This window comes from Coregonus lavaretus (genome assembly GCF_964263955.1).
Source record: "Coregonus lavaretus genome assembly, chromosome: 38".
Classification (NCBI taxonomy): domain Eukaryota; kingdom Metazoa; phylum Chordata; class Actinopteri; order Salmoniformes; family Salmonidae; genus Coregonus; species Coregonus lavaretus.
Window position 1 is genome coordinate 23,063,318 of NC_140025.1, and position 26,454 is coordinate 23,089,771.

The 26,454-nt window shown below is 45.6% G+C and overlaps 1 protein-coding gene across 1 annotated transcript; it reads left to right on the forward strand.

Moving 5' to 3' along the window:
- The first annotated feature begins 2,835 nt into the window (after window positions 1-2,835).
- On the forward strand, window positions 2,836-11,807 carry tnip2 (TNFAIP3 interacting protein 2). Its single transcript, XM_084155024.1, has 6 exons — window positions 2,836-3,459; window positions 4,159-4,464; window positions 6,712-6,801; window positions 7,228-7,569; window positions 7,893-8,015; window positions 9,915-11,807. Exons 1-6 carry the CDS (start codon window positions 3,139-3,141, stop codon window positions 10,206-10,208), a joined length of 1,476 nt encoding a protein of 491 aa, XP_084011150.1. The 5' UTR covers window positions 2,836-3,138; the 3' UTR covers window positions 10,209-11,807.
- The last annotated feature ends 14,647 nt before the right edge of the window (window positions 11,808-26,454 follow it).

The window sequence follows — 26,454 nt, forward strand, 5'->3', positions numbered from 1 at the left end:
GTCAGCCTCAGCAGACCAGCGGAGCCGGGACAGCCCACCCTTCAACAGGGATGTAATGGGAGCTGCGACCTTGCCAAAGCCCCAGATAAACCTCCGATAGTAGTTGGCGAAGCCAAGGAAGCGCTGCACCTCCTTAACCGTGGTTGGAGTCGGCAAATTATGCATGGCCGAAATGCGATCTCCCTCCATCTCAACACCTGAGGTGCTGGAAAGTGCTGGAAAAACATACACTTCTCTGCCTTGGCATAAAGGTCATTTTCCAACAGTCGGGCCAGCACTTTGCGAACCAGGGACACATGCTCGGCGCACGTAGTGGAATACACCAGGATGTCATCGATGTAGACCACCACCCCGCGACCAAGAATGTCCCGAAACACCTCGTTCACAAAGGACTGGAAGACGGATGGAGCATTCATCAAACCGTAGGGCATCACCAGGTATTCATAATGCCCTGTGGTTGTGCTGAAAGCTGTCTTCCACTCATCCCCCTCCCAAACACGCACCAGGTTGTATGCACGCCTGAGATCTAATTTGGTGAAGAAGCGTGCCCCATGCATTGACTCAATCACTAAAGGAATGAGGGGGAGAAGATAACTAAATCTTATAGTCTCCTTGTTCAGTGATCGATAATTAATCCACGGGCGCGCGGGGAGGCAGCCTCGGCGGAAGTCGTGACAATATCCACAGTAAAACGAGTCCTATATCCACATATCCTGAAAGGCCGCTCAGCAAGGAAGAAGCTACTGCTCCAAAACCGCCATAAAAAACCCAGACTACGGTTTGCAACTGCACATGGGGACAAAGATCGTACTTTTTGGAGAAATGTCCTCTGGTCTGATGAAACAAAAATAGAACTGTTTGGCCATAATGACCATCGTTATGTTTGGAGGAAAAGGGGGAGCCTTGCATGCTGAAGAACACCTTCCCAACCGTGAAGCACGGGGGTGGCTGCATCATGCTGTGGGGGTGCTTTGCTGCAATAGGGACTGGTGCACTTCACAAAATAGATGGCATCCTGAGGAAGGAAAATTATGTGGATATATTGAAGCAACATCTCAAGACATCAGTCAGGAAGTTAAAGTTTGGTCGCAAATGGGTCTTCCAAATGGACAATGACCCCAAGCATACTTCCAAAGTTGTGGCAAAATGGCTTAAGGACAAAGTCAAGGTATTGGAGTGGCCATCACAAAGCCCTGACCTCAATCCTATAGAAAATTTGTGTGCAGAACTGAAAAAGTGTGTGCGAGCAAGAAGGCCTACAAACCTGACTCAGTTACACCAGCTCTGTCAGGAGGAATGGGCCAAAATTCACCCAACGTATTGTGGGAAGCTTGTGGAAGGCTACCTGAAACATTTGGCCCAAGTTAAACAATTTAAAGGCAATGCCACCAAATAGTAAGTGTATGTAAACTTCTGACCCACTGGGAATGTGATGAAAGAAATAAAAGCTGAAATAAATAATTCTCTCTACTATTATTCTGACATTTCACATTCTTAAAATAAAGTGGTGATCCTAACTGACCTAAGACAGGTTTTTTTTACTAGGATTAAATGTCAGGAATTGTGAAGAACTGAGTTTAAATATATTTGGCTAAGGTGTATATAAACTTCCGACTTCAACTGTATACTAAGAGTAGGGGTGTTAACCCTGGTGTCCTGGCTAAATTCCCAATCTGGCACTCAAGGCCTCCTAATCATCCCCAGCTTCCAATTGGCTCATTCATCCCCTCTCCTCCCCGTGGAAACTCTTCCCCGGGTCGTTGCTGTAAAAGATAGTAAGTTCTCAGTCATTTTACCTGATAGAATAAGGGTCAATAAATGAATTCGTCTGTTGTCTGAACCAATTGTAGATGTTTTGACTCATTTTCGTGTTTATTTGAGTTCATGGCCTTGGGCAATTATGCTACCCAAGGCCCCCAGGTGCCTAGAAAATTGTGATGAGCTGTTACCCACTCAGATCTTACTATATTTAGGGCAGTGGCCTACATCGACAGGGGAAATACATTTGACATTGGCGACCGATGTTGTTACATTAGTACCATGATTTGTTTCGCGTGTGGTGCGACCTGGCCGTTGTTACAATGTATCATTATGAACTGGGGTTGCAGACTGGATGCATGTTATTTTATGTTTGCTTTAAATACTACAATATTCCGTTCGTGCTCATATCCGGCCGGTTAGCTCAGTTGGTTAGAGCGTCGTGCTAATAACGCGAAGGTCGCGGGTTCGATACCCGTACTGGCCAAAGACTTTTGACCAAAATCCCAATGTAGGCTCGGTAGGTTAGAGGTTGATAAATTATTGCCTACGTGTGAACTGATTTATCAGTCCCAGATAGGCTAGCCTACATCCCACTGCTGGCATATTTCAAATTGACAATTCAACAATTCAACAAAACAATTCAATTAAACACATCAGATTAGGGCTACATAATAGCAGACAACTTTTCATGAAATTAATCGGAATTTGCATTCATTCGGGAAAATAGAGCTACCGGCAACTCATTTACATTCCATCCGATAAAACAGAGTTGCTTCACGGATTTTTACCATGGCGGATTACTCAGGCAAAGGTCATTTGTTTAGAAACCAGAATTGCATGATCTGTGGATTTACGCATGTCACAAGGCGGAGGTAGCCTACTATGTTACCGGAAAAGTTGTACGCATGTGCAAATAGTTCTAGCGGCTGCGTTTTTTTCCTTTACTCCTGTCAAACGGTGTCAATTTAGTCCAGTGTCCTTTATTGTTAGAAAATAAATTAAGGAACGAAAGCATATTATTTAGATTGTTACTGGAATGGATGATTGCACAACTCGGAAAGGAGTTGTCAATTTACCCGACGTTGTTAAAAAGTAAAGTACAAGAAAAGTCCGCCTATTGGCTAGGGGAAGTCCCTCTAGGAAATCCCCTGTAGTGTCGGAATTATTTCTTTCCAAATTCAGATGCGCCACATCCTTTAGGCTACATAGTTGACATCCTCCTCAGTCTAATTTTGAAGACATGTTGCATAACCTACGAACACAAACTCTATCGAACCAATAAACAGAATATTTTCAGAAACTGATGGAATATTGAAGATTTTTTCCCAATCCTCATCTGTCAGAAGCAACGGCGTTACCTCTGGAATCAGGAACACGATGGATGTCACTTTGGATAATGACGTGCTGAAAGCAAAGATACGGAGCTGCAATACATTGAATACTTTCTACCATGAAACTCGGCTGGAGATTGACACATTAAGTAAGAACATCTACAAAAGGGACAATTTAATCGCGGATTTAAAGGCTAGGTTGGGCAAATACGAGAATACCTGTATCAATGTGGAAGGGTATGACCCTGTTGTCATAGCACCGTCCAAATCTTTGCTGGAAAGTTTATGCAAAGAAATCTGCAAACTGAAGCAAAAATGGAAAGACACAGAAATGAATGCGGCTCAGCAAGCAGAGTTGAGCCAACAAGTGAGTAGAATTTACTGAATTTGATGTGTTCTAAGTGTGTATCATGTGAAATTAATATTTAGGCTAACGTTAACCCTGTGAAAAATAGTTGTGCCTTTTAACATTATAGCCCTACTTGAAATGTCAACGTCTGCTCTGCAAGTATTAAAATGATCCTTTATGACAGATATATGCCCTTTCTTTCTTTCGTTTTCAATTTGCACATTATGAAAGCAGGGGATTTTCCGGTAGCTTAGTCCTACAGTAAATGGTCTTCACTGAAAATACCCACTAGCCTATACCATGCCCATATGCACTTGGTTTGAGATAACCCTAACCCTACACTATTTCACAACTGAGGTCTATTGGTAAGACTACTAGTGTAGGCCTAACCAACCACCAAACTTGCCAACCAGGCTTGATAAAAAATGTCCCTGCTTCAAAACCACCTTGCGGTGCAGCATGGATGTTGCTATAGCAAAACCTCTATTTTTCCATTTCAATGTGTACAACCGCGGCGGTGCTGGTGTCAGTGTTGTTTCGCCTTAACTTCACGAAACAAACATATCTGTATCACATAAAAGTCATAATTCAATACAATAAAATAATTCCAAAAAGCTATATTGTCCATCAAAAATAAGAAGAAAAAAAACGTATCTTCAGCATTTGACTCACATTTGACACTCAAGCCTATTCTATTCTATTCTCTCACCCCTGAAGGAGATACAGAGGTTGCGACAGCAGCTGAGGGAGATGGAGCGAGAGCTGGAGAGTGTGACCCGTCAACCGGACCACGAGAAGGACCAGGATATCCAGAGGCTCCGCTCTGCCCTGGCCGAGAGGGACCGTGCCCAGGCCACCCGGGCCGTCCTGTGCACCTCGCTGGCTGAAGAGGCCGAGCAGCTCCGGGGCCAACTGGGAGCCACGGTCAGGGTGTGTCAGGAGTTACTGGGCCGACTAGAGGGAGAGAAGAAGGGAGGAGAGAAAGTGACGGAGGAGGTGAAAATGCAGCAGAAGGCAAAAGAGGTGTGTATGAAGGTTGTATAATTAAGCAATAAGGCCCGAGGGGGTGTGATATATGGCCAATATACCACGGCTATGGGCTGTTTTTAGCACGACACAATGCGGAGTGCTAGGACACAGCCCTTAGCCGTGGTATATTGGCCATATATCACAAACCCCTGAGGTGCCTTATTGCTATTATAAACTGGTTACCAACGTATTTGAGCAGTAAAAATAAATGTTTTGTCATACCCATTACGGTCTGATATACCACGGCTTTCAGCCAATCAGCATTCAGGGCTCCAACCACCCAGATTATAATAAGTGTGTAATAGCATGGTTTTCAAGCACATTAAAGGCAAATTACAGTTAACCCCTTACACTCGTGGGAATTGGCCTATATAGATAGGGCTAAATTGAAATGTTTCTTACAGAAGAAATATGGAAAGCATATGCATAACCATGGTAGCAATCATAAGGGAACAGTTTGGAGATTATGGGAAAATTATTAGACTAAAGGTGAGGACAAAACAGTTAATCTGACTCAAGACTGAATCCAAACATTACACTGTTGATTTTATGTGCATTTTACATTTACTGTACTTTTTGCCGCATTTGTTGATAATGAAACCTGAAAATACTCTGGATACATTCAGTAACATGATAAGAATATTCATGGGAATTTTAGGTAAGTACAACATAAGACAAAGAAATGACAAGTGAGAGGTCTAACTGGTGTCTCCATGTGGCCACACACCTCTCCAAAGTCTGCACAGTTCCTATGTAATTTCAGTGCACTTTTATGACTCAAAGAAGAGTCTTCAACTATAAGGGGCTATTTTGAGCTCTCCTAGCTGTACCGTTGAGTACCGTTGAGGAACTAAAGCATGCAGATTTATAGTTGTTTTCTGTGGAACACATCCCTGGATCTCCGCCTTTACACAATTACTGTTGTTGTTTACGCATTCCAAAAATGGTCCATTATAAATCGCAATCTGGTCAGGTGGGCATCATTTGAAAGCGTGTTCTATAGCGAACATAGCTAGCTAAGTTACAAAATACGATCTTACAGTGTTAGGCTTTCACAAGGCAATTCAGAGAAGAAAATTGTAATTTTGGTGCGACTAGAATCACGAGTGCATTCAGATTTCCCCGCCAAATATTTTCACAATACACCATGTCATCTTGTTACTGTACATCAAGCATAGTGATCATAAACGTTGGCACTGTATATTACATGAGTTTTATGATATGGAATGGGGAAGTGCACATTTGAACTAACGGGTGTTTGGCTTGCTTGTGTGAAATCAAAGTGGTATTATAATCCTCAACGTCTAATCTTTCAAAATGCATCGAGTCCTCTTTATTTACAGCATTTCCCTCACTCCGACAACAACATTTACGGGAGAGATGGGGTAACTTCTTGTCGGGCGCGGTGTTCAAGTTCAGAACCGCTGTCAGTCAAAACCAATACTGCGCTGGGAAGCAGAGACCTTGCTCTTTGACGTCAAGTATAGCATGTTACTGTACAGCCACTGGGTTCCAATTTAGCCGCTTATAATCGCCCAAATCTGCTATTTTGAACCCATATACGGGTACGAGTGTAAAGAGCTAACTCATATCCACAAACTGTGTATATACTAAATGTTATATTCAGGATATGTGGCCTATGCAGGAATCGAACCCAAAGCCCACAATCCTGGGGTTGCATGCACTAAACTCCAACTGAGAGATTGGAACAGCAGTGGCTACATCCGAGCTACAACCCCATGAGCAAAAGACGTTGAAAATACGTATTTTCAACGTCTTGTGTACTCACTGGGAAGAGCTTATTCACTGTAACTGTCTTTCAAAACTAAAAATGAAAGCAATGAAAAATAGGTGTGTACTAACCAGGCTCTGTCGTAGCCGGCAGCGACCGGGAGACCCATGGGGCGGCGCACAATTGGCCCAGTGTCGTCCAGGGTAGGGGTGGGAATGGCCGGCAGGGATGTAGCTCAGTTGGTAGAGCATGGCGTTTGCAACGCCAGGGTTGTGGGTTCGATTCCCACGGGGGGCCAGTATGAAAAATAAAACATTATGTATGCACTAACTGTAAGTCGCTCTGGATAAGAGCGTCTGCTAAATGACTTAAATGTAAATGTAAAGCATTTGGAATGTCTCTGTCTCTGCCATTATGTGCTTTTCAGCCAAGTTATTAGTGTTTGTTTCTGTTGGATTTCTAAACGGATAGTATCATTTTGAGCTCTTGTTTCCCCTTTTCATGGTTAGATGTCGGATTCTACGGAAGCCGGTCGTGTTGACGCCCTGGTCAGCAAACTCCAAGAAGAGAACCAACAACTAAAGCAAAGAGTAGCATATGTAAGCAGGAACACACTGTAGAAATTCCCCTCTACCCACATGAAAAGATACTATACTATACTATGGTATTCACTGTAGTGTTTTTGCAGACTTTACTGTAGTATTCACTGTAGTGTTTTTGCGGACTAAATATACATGACTGTAGTATACTGTAGAATTTACAGTTTACTATAGTATAAATACTATAGTAAAAAAAACTGTAGTATTCGTATACTATAGCAATTACTGTAGTGTTTTTGCAGACTTTAGTAATCCAACATTGTCATAGCAAATGGGCTATCAGAACCCAAGTTTAACAGCCTTGTGTGTGTGCGTGTGTGTGTGTGTGTGTGTGTGTGTGTGAGTGAGAAGCTGTGTGCGCACAAGTGTGCATACATGTTTGTGACTAATGTCTCCCTCTTCCCCTCCCTCCCTCCGTTTTCCCAGGTGGAAGGTCTGAACTCCAAATGGCAAAAGTATGACTCGAGCAGGGAAGGGTATGTGAGGGGCCTGTGTCTGAGGCTGAATGAGTATAGTGCCCTGGCTGCTGCCTCCAGCCCTGCTCCAGGTGTGGGGCCTAGGTTAGGGCCCGGGCCTACACAAGAGCCTGGGGCTGGCCTGGGCTTGTTCCACGGGTTGGACTTAGCCAATGCTGGGTTGCTCCAGCAGGAGATAGCCAGGCTCAATGGCCTACTGGAGGAGAAGATGAGGGACTGTGGGAGGTTGGGGAGGGAGATGGATGAGAGCAGGAGACGATACCAGGAGCGCATCCAGATGCTAGAGCAACAGGTTAGTGTGGTGTAGGATCATCTAACTCCTCTCTCTTTCAATTTCTTTGTCTCTCTCACGTTCTCTTTATCTCTCTTTTTCTCTTTCTATCTCTCCCTCTGTCTCCCCACTCTATCTTGCTCTCCCTCTTCCTTCTCTTTCTCTCTGGCACGTACACATGAATATATGCATCACACAGCACAGTCTTTAAAGAAAACCCCATTGAATCAGAAACCTCTCTCTCTTCTCTCTCACATACAGTTCCATCCTATTCAGTTGAATCAGAAACATATCCCTCTCTCTTTCTCACACACACCCTCACCCTTTCCCTCTCTCCTTCACAGGTTCTTATCTACACAGATGACTTTAAGTCAGAGCGGGCAGACAGGGAGAGAGCGCAGTGCAGGATCCAGGACCTGCGAGAGGAAGTATCTCGACTACAGGAGCAGCTACACACACAGGCACAGGTAAGGCCACACACACATAGTCATTCCTAACATACATTACAAACAAACGTGTTACAGGAGACAAAAAATAGCCATGAAAAGGAAGCTTTTATGTCCGTCCACTATTTGCCATTTATTGAGGTTCGATGATACAATGATGTTTCGAAGGACATGTTCTTCATACAGTTCGCTAACGGCTAATAAGATACAGTATTTGTATTTGTATTTATTAGGGATCCCCGTTAGCTGTTGCCAAGGCAGCAGCTACTCTTCCTGGGGTCCAAACACATTAAGGCACTTACATTACATATAAAACAAAGATAAAACAGTACATCATATAACATTATTACACTACTACATATCTACAATACAAAATGTATAATACCACCATACAACAATATTACAATATACGTGTGTAGAGTGCATGTGCTAGCGCTTGTGTGCGTATGCGTGTGTCTGTACCTTTGTGTGTTCTCTTCACAGTCCCCACTGTTCCATAAGGTGTATTTGTACCTGTTTTTAAAATCTGATTCTACTGCTTGCATCAGTTACCTGATGTGGAGTAGAGTTCCATGTAGTCATGGCTCTATGTAGTACTGTGCGCCTCCCATAGTCTGTTCTGGACTTGGGAATTGTGAAGAGACCTCTGGTGGCATGTCTTGTGGGGTATGCATGGGTGTCCGAGCTGTGTGCTAGTAGTTTAAACAGACAGCTCAATACATTCAGCCTGTCAACACTTCTTACAAAAACAAGTAGTGATGAAGTCAATCTCTCTTCCACTTTGAGCCATGAGAGATTGACATGCATATCATTAATGTTAGCTCTCCGTGTACTTTTAAAGGCCAGCTTTGCTGCCCTGTTCTGAGCCAATTGTAATTTTCCTAAGTCCCTCTTTGTGGCACCTGACCACACGACTGAACAGTAGTCCAGGTGCGACAAAACTAGGGCCTGTAGGACATGCCTTGTTGATAGTATTGTTAAGGACAGACTTCTCCCCATCTTAGCTACTGTTGTATCAATATGTTTTGACCATGGCAGTTTACAAACCAGGGTTACTCCAAGCAGTTTAGTCACCTCAACTTGCTCAATTTCCACATGATTCATTACAATATTTAGTTGAGGTTTAGGGTTTAGTGAATGATTTGTCCCAAATACAATGGTTTTTTTGAAATATTTAGGACTAACTTATTCCTTCCCACCCATTCTGAAACTAACTGCAGCTCTTTGTTAAGTGTTGCAGTCGTCATTTCAGTCGCTGTAGTAGCTGACGTGTATAGTGTTGAGTCATCCACATACATAGACACACTGGCTTTACATGTCATTAGTAAAGATTGAAAAATGTAAGGGGCCTAGACAGCTGCCCTGGGGAATTCCTGATTCTACCTGGATTATGTTGGAGAACGTTCCATTAAAGAACACCCTCTGTGTTCTGTTAGACAGTTAACTCTTTGTCCACAATGTAGCAGGGGGTGTAAAGCCATAACACATACGTTTTTCCAGCAGCAGACTATGATCGATAATGTCAAAAGCAGCACTGAAGTCTAAAAAAACTGCCCCCACATTATTTTCATCATCAATTTCTCTCAGCCAATCAACAGTCATTTGTGTAAGTGCTGTGCTTTTTGAATGTCCTTCCCTATAAGCGTGCTGAAAGTTTGTTGTCAATTTGTTTACTGTAAAATAGCATTGTATCTGGTCAAACACAATTTTTTCCAAAAGTTTACTAAGGGTTGGTAACAGGCTGATTGGTCAGCTATCACATTAGGGAACAACAAAGAGCACTTCCCTACAATAATAATGACATAGTGATCATTTTATTTGTGTGGAGTGTTTCATACATTATCCTCAAAGTGCTACTATGCCCAGGTTGGCTATGGGAGGAACACTTTTACTCATGATCATCATTCATTTCTCTTCCAGAGCCCTACTAGAGATGTCAACTCCACGTGCCGAGTCCATATAGGGCACCGGATCTCCCCACGAATGAGCACAGACTCGGCCGAACCACTGCTGAGGAACAGCGCCAATCCACCTGCGGCAAAACTTCAAAGCGGGCTTTCGGCTGGGGCGGCGCCGGTGGTATTAGCACCCGGTCCCACCTGGACAAAGTGCCAGGGTTTGTCGGAACTCCAATGCCCAAGATGCCTCACCACATATGATGAAGCACATGCGGTGGAGTACCTCAACCACTGCGAGGAGTGTGCCAGGCTATGAGCTCCGGCGTGAAGTTTCCCCTAGGTACAGATATAGGATCAGCTTCCGTTCCCCAATCCAAATCATAAAGTGGGGAAAATGCAAAACTGACCCAAGATCAGCGTCTAGGGGCAACTTTGCCCTACTCCCAAGCTATGAGAGTTACTTCCCCGCCCACCCCACAGGGGTGTTGAGACAAATATCGCTAACTGACGATAACTGAGCACTGAAGAAAAAGCACTACATGCACCCTAAGAAGGGTCGGGACCGGGGAGCTTAGAAAACTGACTAGTTCAACTGGGTTGTGTTCATTAGGCACTAAATGGAAGAAAATGGACTGAAACAGGGAGGTACTACCTGGACTTCAGATGCTACCATGCTTTTTGGTTGTTAAAGGACAGAATCTAATAGATTATCGATACTGAGTTGGAGTGTCAGTTCTACTTTGGTGGTCGTAGTGGGAGAAAGACCAGGTATTTACCAGGAAACTACATGGTAAAATGATAACACAGTTATCATTTTACCATAACACAGTAATAACACAGACTTTGAATTACTTGTTTGTTTCTTTCGGATTCGTAACAACAAACACCACTGGCCACCATTTGAATGGGTTGAGTTCCTTGCCTTCGAATCGTAACAACAAACACCACTGGCCACCATTTGAATGGGTTGAGTTCCTTGAAGGAAATACCAGAAAGTACCCATTGTTACCATAGAATTTCCTAGTAAATACCTGGTAAATACCAGTGGAAAAAGTAAGTAACTGTAAAATAACGTTTTTGTGAAATAGCTTTCCAGTGCAAAACCACTCATGTTTGACTACATGATCCATATGAATTATCACATGATGCTGCATGGGTGTGTTTCATGGGAGATGGTTGATTGTGTGGTCTGTAGAAAATCTAGATGGGAAATTGGATGTTAATTGCGATATTTGAATGTCACATACCTCAATTCAATATTCCGGCATCAAATTGTTAACATGTTGCACTTTCCTAACCTGTTTACCAAAGTAATCGTTAATGCACAGATTTCTTTTTTAGATTTCTTTGATTTGAAATACATAAGCTTCTTTCTGGTTGAAGATACTGTATGAACGTTGTCTTTTGTTACCATGGTGCTATTTGTTTAACTGTATATTTTGATGTTCTTCACATGTTTTGTGTAAGTAATCTATTTTCAATTTAACCTTTAGATATTGACCTGTGATCTTTGTGCCTGGAAATATGTTTTCACAGTATTATATACGATTTAATATTTATTTGCTATTAGTGGTTTTTTTTTCAAAATAGGCAAATCTTTACAGTGTCAAAATGAACAGTGCCATCATGTTTTGAGGTGTCGTCTGAATCCTGGTACAGCAAAGCAGGATGTTTCCCACATCCTGGTAAGACAACACAGTGTGGGAGACAAATTCTCCATAACATGGCATCTTAAAAAAAGTGCCATGTCAGATCTGACAGTTGAAACTACATTTGGAGAAATTACCTCCGAACTGACACAAGTAAAAAATTTCTAGAAGCCATTGATTTATAAACATCAAAATGTGATTATCTGTTTTAACCTGTTAAATTGAAAGGATATTTTTGTAATTAAAAACATTGTTGTTTGACCAATCATGTGGAGTGTTTGTGATACAAACCATACAACATCTCAGCTTGAGGAACTTTTGTTGGATTTTGGTTTGCTTGGTGGATAACTGCCGGTCAAGTTATAGTTTGGGGTGCAGAGTCATGAGGAGTGAGAGTGTGAGACATCGAGAGGCTCTGACCATAGATAAACCATTGAAACTCAGGTACCACAGGACCCAAGTGTGTGTGTGCATGTGTGTGCGTGTGCGTATCTGCATTCGTGTGTGTGTGCATGTGTGTGTCCAACTGTTAATTCCTATTCCTGTGTGTGACAATGTGTGTGTGTGTGTGTGCGCGTGTGTGTGTGCATTTGTGTGACTGTGTAAGTTCCTTGTCTGATTGTGTGTGTGTTTGTACACACTTTGGAAAACCCCTTCCCAGAGTAGCCTGAATGGGCATGCTTCCCTGTGTGTCTGTGCCACATTCCCAGCTGTCCTGTGTGGCTGAAGTTAACACAGCAAGGGGACTAGAGACCAGTCAGACAGAGGCTCTGGTTACATCCTGCTCCTAACTACTGATTTGGGATCAGTTGTCTTCAGACTAGTTCTCAATTCAATCATTTTGAGCTAAACAACACAAGTCCAGGACCAGTTTTTACGGGTATAGATGGCCGCAAGGAACTGGACATTCCCTGTTAGAAAGTAGTTATTTAAAGGGAAGGCAGATGAAGCACCAAACAAGGACTTTGTGTGTGTGTGAGAGTGTGTGTGTGTGCGAGTGTGTGCGTGTGTGTGCGTGTGTGCGAGTGTGTGCGTGTGACCATGTCCTTCCGTTTTAGAGACACTAAAGTAGCAGATCACTGGATCATTAAGCGCTATTGTTTTTTAAATGTATTTAGTGGGTATATCAGCTTTAATATTGCAGAGCTCCATTGTTATTGGAGTCCCAGTTTAAAGCAATCTTGAAAGAAAGAGAGATCCGTCACACTGTTCTGTGTTCTGGTATGATTAGAACACAATTTAAAAACCTACTCAATTATTTTGCAATTCAAATACACTACCAGTCAAAAAAAAATTGAACACCTACTCATTCAAGAGTTTTTCTTTATTTTTACTATTTTTTACATTGTAGAATATTAATGAAGACATCAAAACTATGAAATAACACATATGGAATCATGTAGTAACCAAAAAAGTGTTAAACAAATCAAAATATATGTTATATTTGAGATTCTTCAAATAGCCACACTTTGCTTTGATGACAGCTCTGCACACTCTTGGCATTCCCTCAACCAGCTTCATGAGGTAGTCACCTGGAATGCATTTCAATTAACAGGTGTGCCTTCTTAAAAATAATTTGTGGAATTTATTTCCTTCTTAATGCGTTACAGTCAATCAGTTGTGTTGTGACAAGGTAGAGGGGGGTATACAGAAGATAGCCCTATTTGGTAAAAGACCATATTATGGCAAGAACAGCTCAAATAAGCAAAGAGAAACGACAGTCCATCATTACTTTAAGACATGAAGGTCAGTCAATACGGACAATTTTGTGCAGCCACAAAAACCATCAAGCGCTATGATGAAACTGGCTCTCATGAGGACCGCCACAGGAATGGAAGACCCAGAGGATGAGTTCATTAGAGTTACAAGCCTCAGAAATTGCAGCCCAAATAAATGCTTCACAGAGTTCAATTAACAGACACATCTCAACATCAACTGTTCAGAGGAGACTGTGTGAATCAGGCCTTCATGGTTGAATTGCTGCAAAGAAACCACTACTAAAGGACACCAATAATAAGAAGAGACTTGCTTGGGCCAAGAAACACGAGCAATGGACATTAGACCGTTGGAAATTTGTCCTTTGGGCTGGAGTCCAAATTTGAGATTTTTGGTTCCAACCGCCGTGTCTTTGTGAGACACGGTGTGGGTGAATGGATGATCCGCATGTGTATTTCCCACCGTAAAGCATGGAGGAGGAGGTGTTATGGTGTGGGGGTGCTTTGCTGGAGACACTGTCTGTGATTTATTTATAATTCAAGGCACACATAACCAGCATGGCTACCATAGCATTTTGTAGCGATACGCCATCCCATCTGGTTTGGGCTTAGCGGGACTATCATTTGTTTTTCAACAGGACAATGACCCAACACACCTCCAGGCTGTGTAAGGGCTACTTTACCAAGAAGGAGAGTGATAGAGTGCTGCATCAGATGACCTGGCCTCCACAATCCCCCGACCTCAACCAAATTGAGATGGTTTGGGATGAGTCGGACCGCAGAGTGAAGGAAAAGCAGCCAACTAGTGCTCAGTATATGTGGGAACTCCTTCAAGACTGTTGGAAAAGCATTCCAGGTGAAGCTGGTTGAGAGAATACCAAAGATGTGCAAAGCTGTCATCAAGACAAAGGGTGGCTATTTGAAGAATCTCAAATATAAAATAAATTTTGATTTGTTTAACACCTTTTAGGTTACTACATGATTCCACATGTGTTATTTCATAGTTTTGATGTCTTCACTATTATTCTACAATGTAGAAAATAGCAAAAATAAAGAAATACCCTTGAATGAGTAGGTGTTCTAAAACTTTTGACCGGTAGTGTAGGTATAGGTGTTTCTTTGTTTATTGTACCTTTGTTTTTTCTACATTTGAATTTACGATTTAGCCTAATGTATTATGGCTGATACTGATATAGTGTATTATGACTGCCTACAAAGGCTTATAGTGTCACATACAGTATATACAATATGGTTTTTCAAGTCTGTAATATGTATTGCTGTTGTAATATTATAGATTATACAACGGGTGGGTCTAATCCTGAATGCTGATTGGTTAAAACCGCATTCCAGCCGGTGTCAGTTCCACAAGTTGCCATCGGCTAAATCTATGACGTTAAAATGCCTATTTACTCTGTTCCATCTGACTGCGCAATCCATTGTCTAATCAGCCCAGCCAGGCAATTTATAAACTTGATCTCCACTATAAAAAGCATCTAGACATTATCTAACATTTCTTTTACACTAACATTTCATTTTCAACAGCAAAGATTTGTATAAACCTTGCTTTCTGTCTCTCCGGCATTTGCAATATTGTTTCAATATTCAAATTCGATCTCCTGCTGTCCCATAGTAATGAACATGTTGGGAGTCGGGACGAGACAGACAGGCAGGCAGCGTTTCTCAGCCAGTCGAAATCATGAATCAGCTGGCATCATTTCTATGGAAAAAGGTACATTGAAAAAAGGTTAAATGAAGCGCAGCTAATTTGCAGTCTTTCCAGCTTCAGTTTGAAGTGATTGTGTTACTGTAGCTGTGTTGTTGGCTAGCTCCTCTGAACAACAGTGTCCAGACAAGTGAGCACATTTTCTATGCCAGGCGAATCGTGCCTCATTAGCTCATTGTTATGGATGTATCCAAATAAATGTCACTAGAAAACAGCTTAAACAAATGCAAATGCAGCTACTTTGCTGTTATTCTGGCTGTACTTTTTGACGTGACTGTAAGTTAGCCATAGTTGGCTAGCTAGCAAGCAAGGGATAAGAACGTTGCCAGCCAGTATGGCAATGGAATATTTAGCATGAACGACTGGGTCGCGTCCATAGATACAGAACAAAAAGCTAGCAACCCTAGATCTGTGTCGGGACTATATCTTGTGGAAGGATGAAATAGTATGAATAAATTAATCAAAATAAATTTTTTAATGAAAATATGTCAATCATTATTTAAATATGTTGGTAACCCGTTGTATAAAAGTGATAATGCCCTCGAAGCCGTTGTTTGGAGGATATATTCGTCTCGGGCCTAACAACACCCGTGCCAATATATCCTCACAAACAACGGCTTTTCTAGCATTATCACTTAAACTCTGAACTTCTAAACTCTAAAAAGTGTCCTGAATAGCCTTTAAAGACTATATTCTATATAGAAGTAGAGTACAGACACTAGGTCCCTCTTGCCGTACAGATGCAGATGAGGCCTCACTTATAGGACCTGTGACCTCCTACAAGAAAGGCCTTGCTAATTGTGTCAAGGGACTATAGCAGCTGAAAGAGATAGAAACTCCATCAGAGGTTTCAAAATCCTCCGAAGAGCCAAGTCACAGTCTGTGTTCCAAATTACACTCTATTCCCTATATAGTGCACTATTCCCTCAAAAGTAATGCACTAAATAGGGAAAAGGGTGTCATTTGAGACTCAGCCACAGTCTCGAGATGACATAGCACGCCGCATGCTCACAAACTCATATGCAGTCTGGGGAAGATGTTTCCGGTCGGACCAGTTCCTATCATTCTCACACATTTACATCTGTTCAGTGAAAAGAGGGTGATTCTATGAGAAGTTTAATTCAAGAATTCAATTGATTGTGTTTCAGATTGTAGCTTTGTACAGCTATCATTATTTGACTGTTGCATAAGACCCACACACACATAGTGTCACACACACGGCCCCCAAATAAGCCATGGTTGGGGTTGACAGGAATTTCCCCCCTCACACGCTTACACAAACACCTACACAACTGCACAGTTGGTCTATATGTGAACACACACACACAGCCCAGCTGTATGGAGTGGAAACATTCGGTGTCACACATCCCCTTTGCTGTACTCAGCGACCTTTTGATAGAAACAATGGCTGACTACCTACATTTACAAATCCATTAATTTCAAGTCAGATGATGTGGCAAAACAGTTCCTGGCGCCACTAGGTTTCCATTAACCGGGTGTCTACGAGATCTGTCCCTGTCATACACTTTTTCAGCAATGGGAAAACTTAGCCTGACACTTATCTAGACAGACTACAGAATGGATAGATGTGGCCTCAAAATCTCATATGTATCCGAAAAGAATGGGAAATTCCCATAAAGGAAATTCCCAACACACTCTCTGGTTCACTTGAAAGTGGAGCGTGGCAGCTCCATACTTGGGAGCTGTAGATCATTATTAGTTATAGGTGGGTGGAGGTGGTTGGTATTATTGCCAATTCCCTTTGTTCGTTTATTTTATAAGGAAGGCCAGTTCATTGGTTTAGAGCGGTTCGCCACTTGTTGGTACAAAATGCAATTGTGGAGTATAATATGTAGGAAAGACTGGGGTTCCCCCCCAATGACTGGGGTCCCCCCCACACTGATTACAAGCTACAGGCAGCCATCTGAAAGCTCTGATCCCCTCTAATAACCCTATTGCCTCTCCCCCCTGTAGTTAGAGCTCTGCCCTGTGTATTGAAGAATCAATGGCACCATGATATTTTTCTAACCACAGCCATCACTGGCTAGGGATAGAGGTCAAAGCGGAGGCCAAAGCCAAGGATGGTCAGATTTCTTCAAAGTAATAGTGATGCAGATAGGTTTTTTTCTATTCTATTTTTGTTTTTTTTTATATAGAAAACGTAGAATCAGAGTAATGTCATACATGCACCCATACTTGTGGTCCTGTATGGCTCAGTTGGTAGAGCATGGCACTTGCACTGCCAGGGTGGTGGCTTCGATTCCTGGGGCCACCCCCCATACGTAAAATGTATGCATGCATGACTGTAAGTTGCTTTGGATAAAAGTGTCTGCTAAATGGCAAATATTATGTATCTGTGATGAGGTGGTGTTGAAGGAGTCAGGCGCAGGAGGGTTAATCACAGTATAACAGGCATTTCATCCTCAAAATACAGGTTTACGCAAAACTGCGTCAAATACACTCCAGGGCACAAAACAGGTGCACTGGAAAATACAAGGCAAACGGGAAAATACTCCCGTCGAACAGAATACACGAGCTCCACAATAAACAATCACCCACAAGGACAAAGGGGCAGAGGGAACACTTATACACAGACTAATTAGGGGATTAGAACCAGGTGTGTGTGATAACGAGACAAGACAATTGTGATGATGATTGGGGCGGCAGTGGTTAGTACTCCGGTGACGACGAACGCCGAAGCCTGCCCGAACAAGGAGGGGAGGCAGCCTCGGCCGAAGTCGTGACAGTACCCCCCTCCCCGACGCACATCTCTAGCAGCGCACCGACCCCGGCCTCGTGGACAGCCAGGAGGACGCGGAGCAGGGCGAGCCGGATGGCAACAGTGGAAATCCCACAACAGGGAGGATATCCCTCACTGGGACCCAGCACCGTTCCTCCGGACCGTACCCCTCCCACTCCACGAGGTACTGAAGGCCCCCCACCCGACGCCTCGAATCCAGGATGGCAAGGACAGAGTACGCCAGGGCCCCCTCGATGTCCAGAGGAGGTGGAGGAACCTCCCGCACCTCAGACTCCTGGAGCGGACCAACCCCCACCGGCCTGAGGAGAGACACATGAAACGAGGGGTTAATACGGTAATCAGGGGGAAGTAACAACCTATACGTAACCTTGTTGATTCTCCTCAGGACTTTAAACGGCCCCACAAACCGCTGGCTCAGCTTCCGGCAGGGCAGGCGGAGGGGCAGATTCTGGGTCGAGAGCCAGACCCGATCCCCCTGTACGAAAACCGGGGCCTTACTGCGGTGACGGTCAGCGTTGGCCTTCTGATGACGCGCTGGAGGTGAACGTGGGCAGCGTCCCACGTCTCCTCCACGCGCCGAAACCAGTCATCCACCGCAGGAGCCTCAGTCTGGCTCTGCTGCCACGGTGCCAGAACCGGTTGGTAACCTAAAACACATTGGAATGGTGTTATCAAATCAAATCAAATTTTATTGGCCACATGCGCCGAATACAACAGGTGCAGACATTGCAGTGAAATGCTTACTTACAGCCCTTAACCAACAGTGCATTTATTTTTAATAAAAAAGTAAAATAAAACAACAACAAAAAAGTGTTGAGAAAAAAAGAGCAGAAGTAAAATAAAATAACAGTAGGGAGGCTATATATACAGGTGGGTACCGGTGCAGAGTCAATGTGCGGGGGCACCGGCTAGTTGAGGTAGTTGAAGTAATATGTACATGTGGGTAGAGTTAAAGTGACTATGCATAAATAATTAACAGAGTAGCAGCAGCGTAAAAAGATGGGGTGGGGGGGCAGTGCAAATAGTCCGGGTAGCCATGATTAGCTGTTCAGGAGTCTTATGGCTTGGGGGTAGTCTTTTGGACCTAGACTTGGCACTCCGGTACCGCTTGCCGTGCGGTAGCAGAGATAACAGTCTATGACTAGGGTGGCTGGAGTCTTTGACAATTTTGAGGGCCTTCCTCTGACACCGCCTGGTATAGAGGTCCTGGATGGCAGGAAGCTTGGCCCCAGTGATGTACTGGGCCGTATGCACTACCCTCTGTAGTGCCTTGCGGTCAGAGGCCAAGCAGTTGCCATACCAGGCGGTGATGCAACCAGTCAGGATGCTCTCGATGGTGCAGCTGTATAATTTTTTGAGGATCTGAGGACCCATGCCAAATCTTTTCAGTCTCCTGAGGGGGAATAGGCTTTGTCGTGCCCTCTTCACGACTGTCTTGGTGTGTTTGGACCATGATAGTTCGTTGGTGATGTGGACACCAAGGAACTTGAAGCTCTCAACCTGTTCCACTACAGCCCCGTCGATGAGAATGGGGGCGTGCTCAGTCCTCTTTTTTTTCCTGTAGTCCACAATCATCTCCTATGTCTTGGTCACGTTGAGGGAGAGGTTGTTATCCTGGCACCACACGGACAGGTCTCTGACCTCCTCCCTATAGACTGTCTCATCGTTGTCAGTGATCAGGCCTACCACTGTTGTGTTGTCGGCAAACTTAATGATGGTGTTGGAGTCGTGCCTGGCCATGCAGTCATGGGTGAATAGGGAGTACAGGAGGGGACTGAGCACGCACCCCTGAGGGGCCCCCGTGTTGAGGATCAGTGTGGCAGATGTGTTGTTACCTACCCTTACCACCTGGGGGCGGCCCATCAGGAAGTCCAGGATCCAGTTGCAGAGGGAGGTGTTTAGTCCCAGGATCCTTAGCTTAGTGATGAGCTTTGAGGGCACTATGGTGTTGAATGCTGAGCTGTAGTCAATGAATAGCATTCTCACGTAGGTGTTCCTCTTGTCCAGGTGGGAAAGGGCAGTATGGAGTGCAATAGAGATTGCATCATCTGTGGATCTGTTGGAGCGGTATGCAAATTGGAGTGGGTCTAGGTTTTCTGGGATAATGGTGTTGATGTGAGCCATGACCAGCCTTTCAAAGCACTTCATGGCTACAGACGTCAGTGCTACGGGTCGGTAGTCATTTAGGCAGGTTATCATAGTGTCCTTGGGCACGGGGACTATGGTGGTCTGCTTGAAACATGTTGGTATTACAGACTCAGTCAGGGACATGTTGAAAATGTCAGTGAAGACACTTGCCAGTTGGTCAGCACATGCTCGGAGTACACGTCCTGGTAATCCGTCTGGCCCTGCGGCCTTGTGAATGTTGACCTGCTTAAAAGTCTTACTCACATCGGCTACGGAGAGCGTGATCACATAGTCATCTGGAACAGCTGGTGCTCTCATGCATGCTTCAGTGTTGCTTGCCTCGAAGCGAGCATAGAAGTGGTTTAGCTCGTCTGGTAGGCTTGTGTCACTGTGGCTGTGCTTCCCTTTGTAGTCTGTAATAGTTTTCAAGCCCTGCCACATCCGACGAGCGTCAGAGCCGGTGTAGTACGATTCAATCTTAGTCCTGTATTGACTCTTTGCCTGTTTGATGGTTCGTCGGAGGGCATAGCGGGATTTCTTATAAGCGTCCGGGTTAGAGTCCCACTCCTTGAAAGCGGCAGCTCTACCCTTTAGCTCAGTGCGGATGTTTCCTGTAATCCATGGCTTCTGGTTGGGGTATGTACGTACGGTCACTGTGGGGACGACATCATCGATGCACTTATTGATGAAGCCAGTGACTGATGTGGTGTACTCCTCAATGCTATCTGAAGAATCCTGGAACATGTTCCAGTCTGTGCTAGCAAAAGAGTCCTGTAGCTTAGCATCTGCGTCATCTGACCACTTTTTTATTAACCGAGTCACTGGTGCTTCCTGTTTTAGTTTTTGAAAAACTTTTTTGTTAGGTTAGTAGAGGAGTGGCGGAGAGAATTCTGGGCATATTCTGCCCATGGCAAGAACACCGACCACTCCCCCATAGGACCGCAGGAACCTACCCACGTCCTGATTTACTCGTTCCACCTGCCCATTTGACTCGGGGTGGAACCCAGAGGTCAGGCTGACCGAGACCCCCAGACGTTCCATGAACGCCTTCCAAACCTTGGACGTGAACTGGGGACCTCGGTCGGACACGATATCCTCTGGCACCCTGTAGTGCCGGAAGACGTGAGTAAACAGGGCCTCCGCAGTGTGCAGGGCGGAGACCGGGCAGAGGAAGGAGGCGGCAGGACTTGGAGAAGTGGTCCACAACGACCAGGATGGTGGTGTTACCTTGGGAGAGGGGAAGATCAGTCAGAAAATCAATACTAAGATGAGACCGTGGTCGTTGTGGAACCGGTAATGGTTGTAGCTTACCCGTTGGGAGTTGCCTAGGTGCCTTACTCTGGGCGCACACCGAGCAGGAGGAGACGTACACCCTCACGTCCTTAGCCAAGGTAGGCCACCAGTACTTTCTGCTCAAACAGCACACTGTACGGCCGATACCTGGGTGACCAGAGGAGGGTGACATGTGTGCCCAGAAGATCATACGATCACAGATAAGAGCAGGCACGTACCGCAGCCCAGCTGGACACTGCGGTGGAGATGGATCTGTGCGTAATGCCTTCTCTATATCCGCGTCCATCGCCCATACTACCGGCGCCACAATGCTGGAGGCCAGGAGTATGGGGGTGTTGTTTCTGGGCCTCTCCTCTGTGTCATACAGCCGGGACAGTGCGTCTGCCTTCACGTTCTTCGTACCCGGAATGTATGACAGTGTAAAATCAAACCGGGTGAAGAATAGGGCCCACCTAGCCTGGCGAGGATTCAGCCTCCTCGCTGCCCGGATGTACTCCAGGTTACGGTGGTACGTCCAGATGAGGAAAGGGTGTTTCGCCCCTTCGAGCCAATGCCTCCACACGTTCAAGGCTCGGACAACAGCAAACAGCTCCCAATCACCAACGTCGTAGTTCTGCTCCGCGGGGCTGAGCGTCTTAGAGAAGAAGGCACAGGGGCAGAGCTTGGGTGGCGTACCCGAGCGTTGAGACAGGACAGCTCCTATCCCAACCTCGGACGCATCCACCTCCACTACGAACGGTAGTGATGAATCGGGGTGGGCCAGTACTGGGGCTGAGGTGAACAGACCCCGCAGTTTGCTGAAGGCCAGGTCAGCCTCAGCAGACCAGCAGAGCCGGGACGGCCCACCCTTCAACAGGGAGGTAATGGGAGCTGCGACCATGCCAAAGCCCCGGATAAACCTCCGATAGTAGTTGGCAAAGCCAAGGAAGCGCTGCACCTCCTTAACCGTGGTTGGAGTCGGCAATTACGCACGGCTGAAATGCGATCTCCCTCCATCTCCACACCTGAGATGGAAATGCGGTATCCAAGGAAGGAGACGGACTGCTGGAAAAAACATACACTTCTCTGCCTTAGCATAAAGGTCATTTTCCAACAGTCGGGCCAGCACCTTGAGAACCAGGGACACATGCTCGGCGCGCTTAGCGGAATACACCAGGATGTCATCGATGTAGACCACTACACTGCAACCAAGCATGTCCCGAAACACCTAGTTCACAAAGGACGGGAAAATTAGGGAGCATTCACCAAACCATAGGCCATCACCAGGTATTCATAATGCCCCGTGGTTGTGCTGAATGCGGTCTTCCACTCATCTCCCTCTCGGATACGCACCAGGTTGTACGCACTCCTGAGATCTAATTTGGTGAAGAAGCGCGCTCCATGCATTGATTCAATCACCGAAGGAATGAGGAGGAGAGGATAACTAAATCGTATCGTCTCCCTGTTCAGTGGTCGATAATCAATGCACGGGCGCAGACCTCCGTCCTTCTTCTTCACAAAGAAGAAACTCGAGGAGGCGGGTGAAGTGGAGGGACGTATATACCCCTGGCGCAGGGACTCGGTGACATAGGTTTCCATAGCCAGCCTGTGACAGGGGGTATATATGACTCCTGGGAGGTACAGCATCTACCCGGAGGTTTATCGCGCAATCCCCCGCCCGATGAGGTGGTAATTTAGTCGCCTGCGTTTTAGAGAACGCTTGCGCCAGATCGAGGTATTCAGGGGGAATGCGCACGGTGGAGGTACTGTCTGGACTTTCCACCGTGGTTGCACCAACGGATACATCTAGACACCTACCCTGACACTCTCGCGACCACCCCGTGAGAGCCCTCTGCGGCCATGAGAAGGTGGGGTTGTGGAGTGCTAGCCAAAGGATACCTAATACCTCAGGGAAAGCAGGAGATTCAATAATCGTAAAAATAACCTGCTCAAAATGAGTCTCCTGGGTGATCATGGTGACTGGTATCGTGATTTCCGTAACAAACCCGGACCCTATTGGTCAACTATCGAGTGCTCTGATGGGGAGTGGAATCGATAGGGGAACCAATGTTATGCCTTGACAGCATGCAAATGCCCTGTCCATAAAGTTCCCAGCTGCGCCTGAATCGACTAGCGCCTTACACTGGGGAACTACCATGAAATCGGGAAAGTGGATAGGTAGGGTACAGTGCGCAGCAGAGGGCTCTGAACAGGTGTGGGTGTTCGATACCTGGGGTGATGCGTGAGTGCCCTGCCTGCCGCCTCCCGGCCCAAAAGAACGTTGACACGACGTGTAGTGTATTGTCCCTTCGTACCACCAGAGTGGCACTGTCGCTGTCCTCCTCCCCTCTCTCGGCCGGCGGCTCCACCCAGCTCCATCGGCTCGGGATCCGAGTCGTCCGGGGTGGAAACGGGCAGACCCCTACTAGGACGTCCTCTGGCTGCCAGCAGGTTGTCCAAACGAATGGCCATGTCCACCAGTTTGTTGAAGGACAACATTGTGTCTCAGCAGGCTAGCTCACATTGGATGTCCTAACGCAGATGGCACCAGAACTGGTCGATCAGGGCCTGCTCGTTTCACCCGGACCCCGCTGCCAGCGTCCAAAACTTCAATGCGAAGTCCTGCACGGTCCTCGTCCCCTGCCTTAGATGGACCAGTCTCTCATCGAAGACCGCCTGAAAGAGGCGAGCGAACTCCCTGTCGTCTTCCAACGCGGCTTCCAACGCAGCCTGATGCTGGTGAAGTAAATCTCCAATTGGAGGAGGAATGCCTGGCACAGCGCCGTTGTCCCATCAAACGCCCATGGTCGGGATATCTGGATCCCTCCGGGTGCTGGGGTGTAGGTGGCTGGATCCGGTTGGCCAGCTGGTCTCGACAGATCGGATTCTCTCCTCTCCAGGCGTTGGACGACCTGAAGAACCCGATACATCGCTTCCCCCAAGCTGGCCAACATCATGGAATGCTCCTGGACCCGTGCCACGACTCCAGGCATGCGCTCTTCTCCCGCTGACTCCATATTCAGGGTGGGTGATTCTGTGATGAGGTGGTGTTGAAGGAGTCAGGCACAGGAGGGTAAATCACAGAATAACAGGCTTTTAATCCACAAAATACAGGTTTACGCAGAACTGCGTCAAACACACTCCAGGGCACAAAACAGGTGCACTGGAAAATACAAGGCACACAGGAAAATACTCCCCTCGAACAAAATACACGAGCTCCACCGAGCTTCACTAACCTTCACAATAAACAATCACCCACAAGGACAAGGGGGCAGAGGGAACACTTATACACAGACTAATTAGGGGATTAGAACCAGGTGTGTGTGATAACGAGACAAGACAATTGTGATGATGATTGGGGCGGCAGTGGTTAGTACTCCGGTGACGACGAACGCCGAAGCCTGCCCGAACAAGGAGGGGAGGCAGCCTCGGCCGAAGTCGTGACAGTATCATACATGTTCATTTTCATGAGCTTTGGACACTGGGGGATTCCTGAAAAAGGAAATAAATAATACTTTCCTCAATGTATAATTTACAGTAATTTAAATTATGTTTCACAAATACCTGAGAAAATGTTAATGTCCTTGTCTAGTTCAGGTAGTCTTTTCTTGCACACCCTCGCTTACTCAGAAGCAGATGTCTGTTCTTACATCATTGGTGACTGATAGCGAACACACAGCACAGGCAGAAAGTCAGTTGGTCAGCTATTCATTACAGAAATAAACAATGACTAATTTCAGCTGTGCTGTCTTTTCAATCCATACTGTTTTTACTTCTCTGCGTGATGAAAAATTCCCGCATTTCTTTCATCTGACAAATGCGTATGAATAGTGACTATTCATTATGAAACCCATCTATGTTAAGAACAGTTGATCCTTGAAAAATATGAGGAAGCAAGCAATAAGGGAGAATGTCCTACCATTGTTACTCAATTCCTCTTCAGCGTGAAATGTTTGATTAAGTCACTCCACACCTTGTTTTACATTTACATTTTAGTCATTTAGCAGACTCTCTTATCCAGAGTGACTTACATTAGTGCATTAATCTTAAGATAGCTAGGTGAGACAACAACATATGATAATCGTAGCAAGTACATTTTCCCTCAACAAAGTACACTGCTCAAAAAAATAAAGGGAACACTAAAATAACACATCCTAGATCTGAATGAATGAAATAATCTTATTAAAATACTTTTTTCTTTACATAGTTGAATGTGCTGACAACAAAATCACACAAAAATTATCAATAGAAATCAAATTTATCAACCCATGGAGGTCTGGATTTGGAGTCACCCTCAAAATTAAAGTGGAAAACCACACTACAGGCTGATCCAACTTTGATGTAATGTCCTTAAAACAAGTCAAAATGAGGCTCAGTAGTGTGTGTGGCCTCCACGTGCCTGTATGACCTCCCTACAACGCCTGGGCATGCTCCTGATGAGGTGGTGGATGGTCTCCTGAGGGATCTCCTCCCAGACCTGGACTAAAGCATCCGGCAACTCCTGGACAGTCTGTGGTGCAACGTGGCGTTGGTGGATGGAGCGAGACATGATGTCCCAGATGTGCTCAATTGGATTCAGGTCTGGTGAACGGGCGGGCCAGTCCATAGCATCAATGCCTTCCTCTTGCAGGAACTGCTGACACACTCCAGCCACATGAGGTCTAGCATTGTCTTGCATTAGGAGGAACCCAGGGCCAACCGCACCAGCATATGGTCTCACAAGGGGTCTGAGGATCTCATCTCGGTACCTAATGGCAGTCAGGCTACCTCTGGCGAGCACATGGAGGGCTGTGCGGCCCCCCAAAGAAATGCCACCCCACACCATGACTGACCCACCGCCAAACCGGTCATGCTGGAGGATGTTGCAGGCAGCAGAACGTTCTCCACGGCGTCTCCAGACTCTGTCACGTCTGTCACGTGCTCAGTGTGAACCTGCTTTCATCTGTGAAGAGCACAGGGCGCCAGTGGCGAATTTGCCAATCTTGGTGTTCTCTGGCAAATGCCAAATGTCCTGCACAGTGTTGGGCTGTAAGCACAACCCCCACCTGTGGACGTCGGGCCCTCATACCACCCTCATGGAGTCTGTTTCTGACCGTTTGAGCAGACACATGCACATTTGTGGCCTGCTGGAGGTCATTTTGCAGGGCTCTGGCAGTGCTCCTCCTGCTCCTCCTTGCACAAAGGTGGAGGTAGCAGTCCTGCTGCTGGGTTGTTGCCCTCCTACGGCCTCCTCCACGTCTCCTGATGTACTGGCCTGTCTCCTGGTAGCGCCTCCATGCTCTGGACACTACGCTGACAGACACAGCAAACCTTCT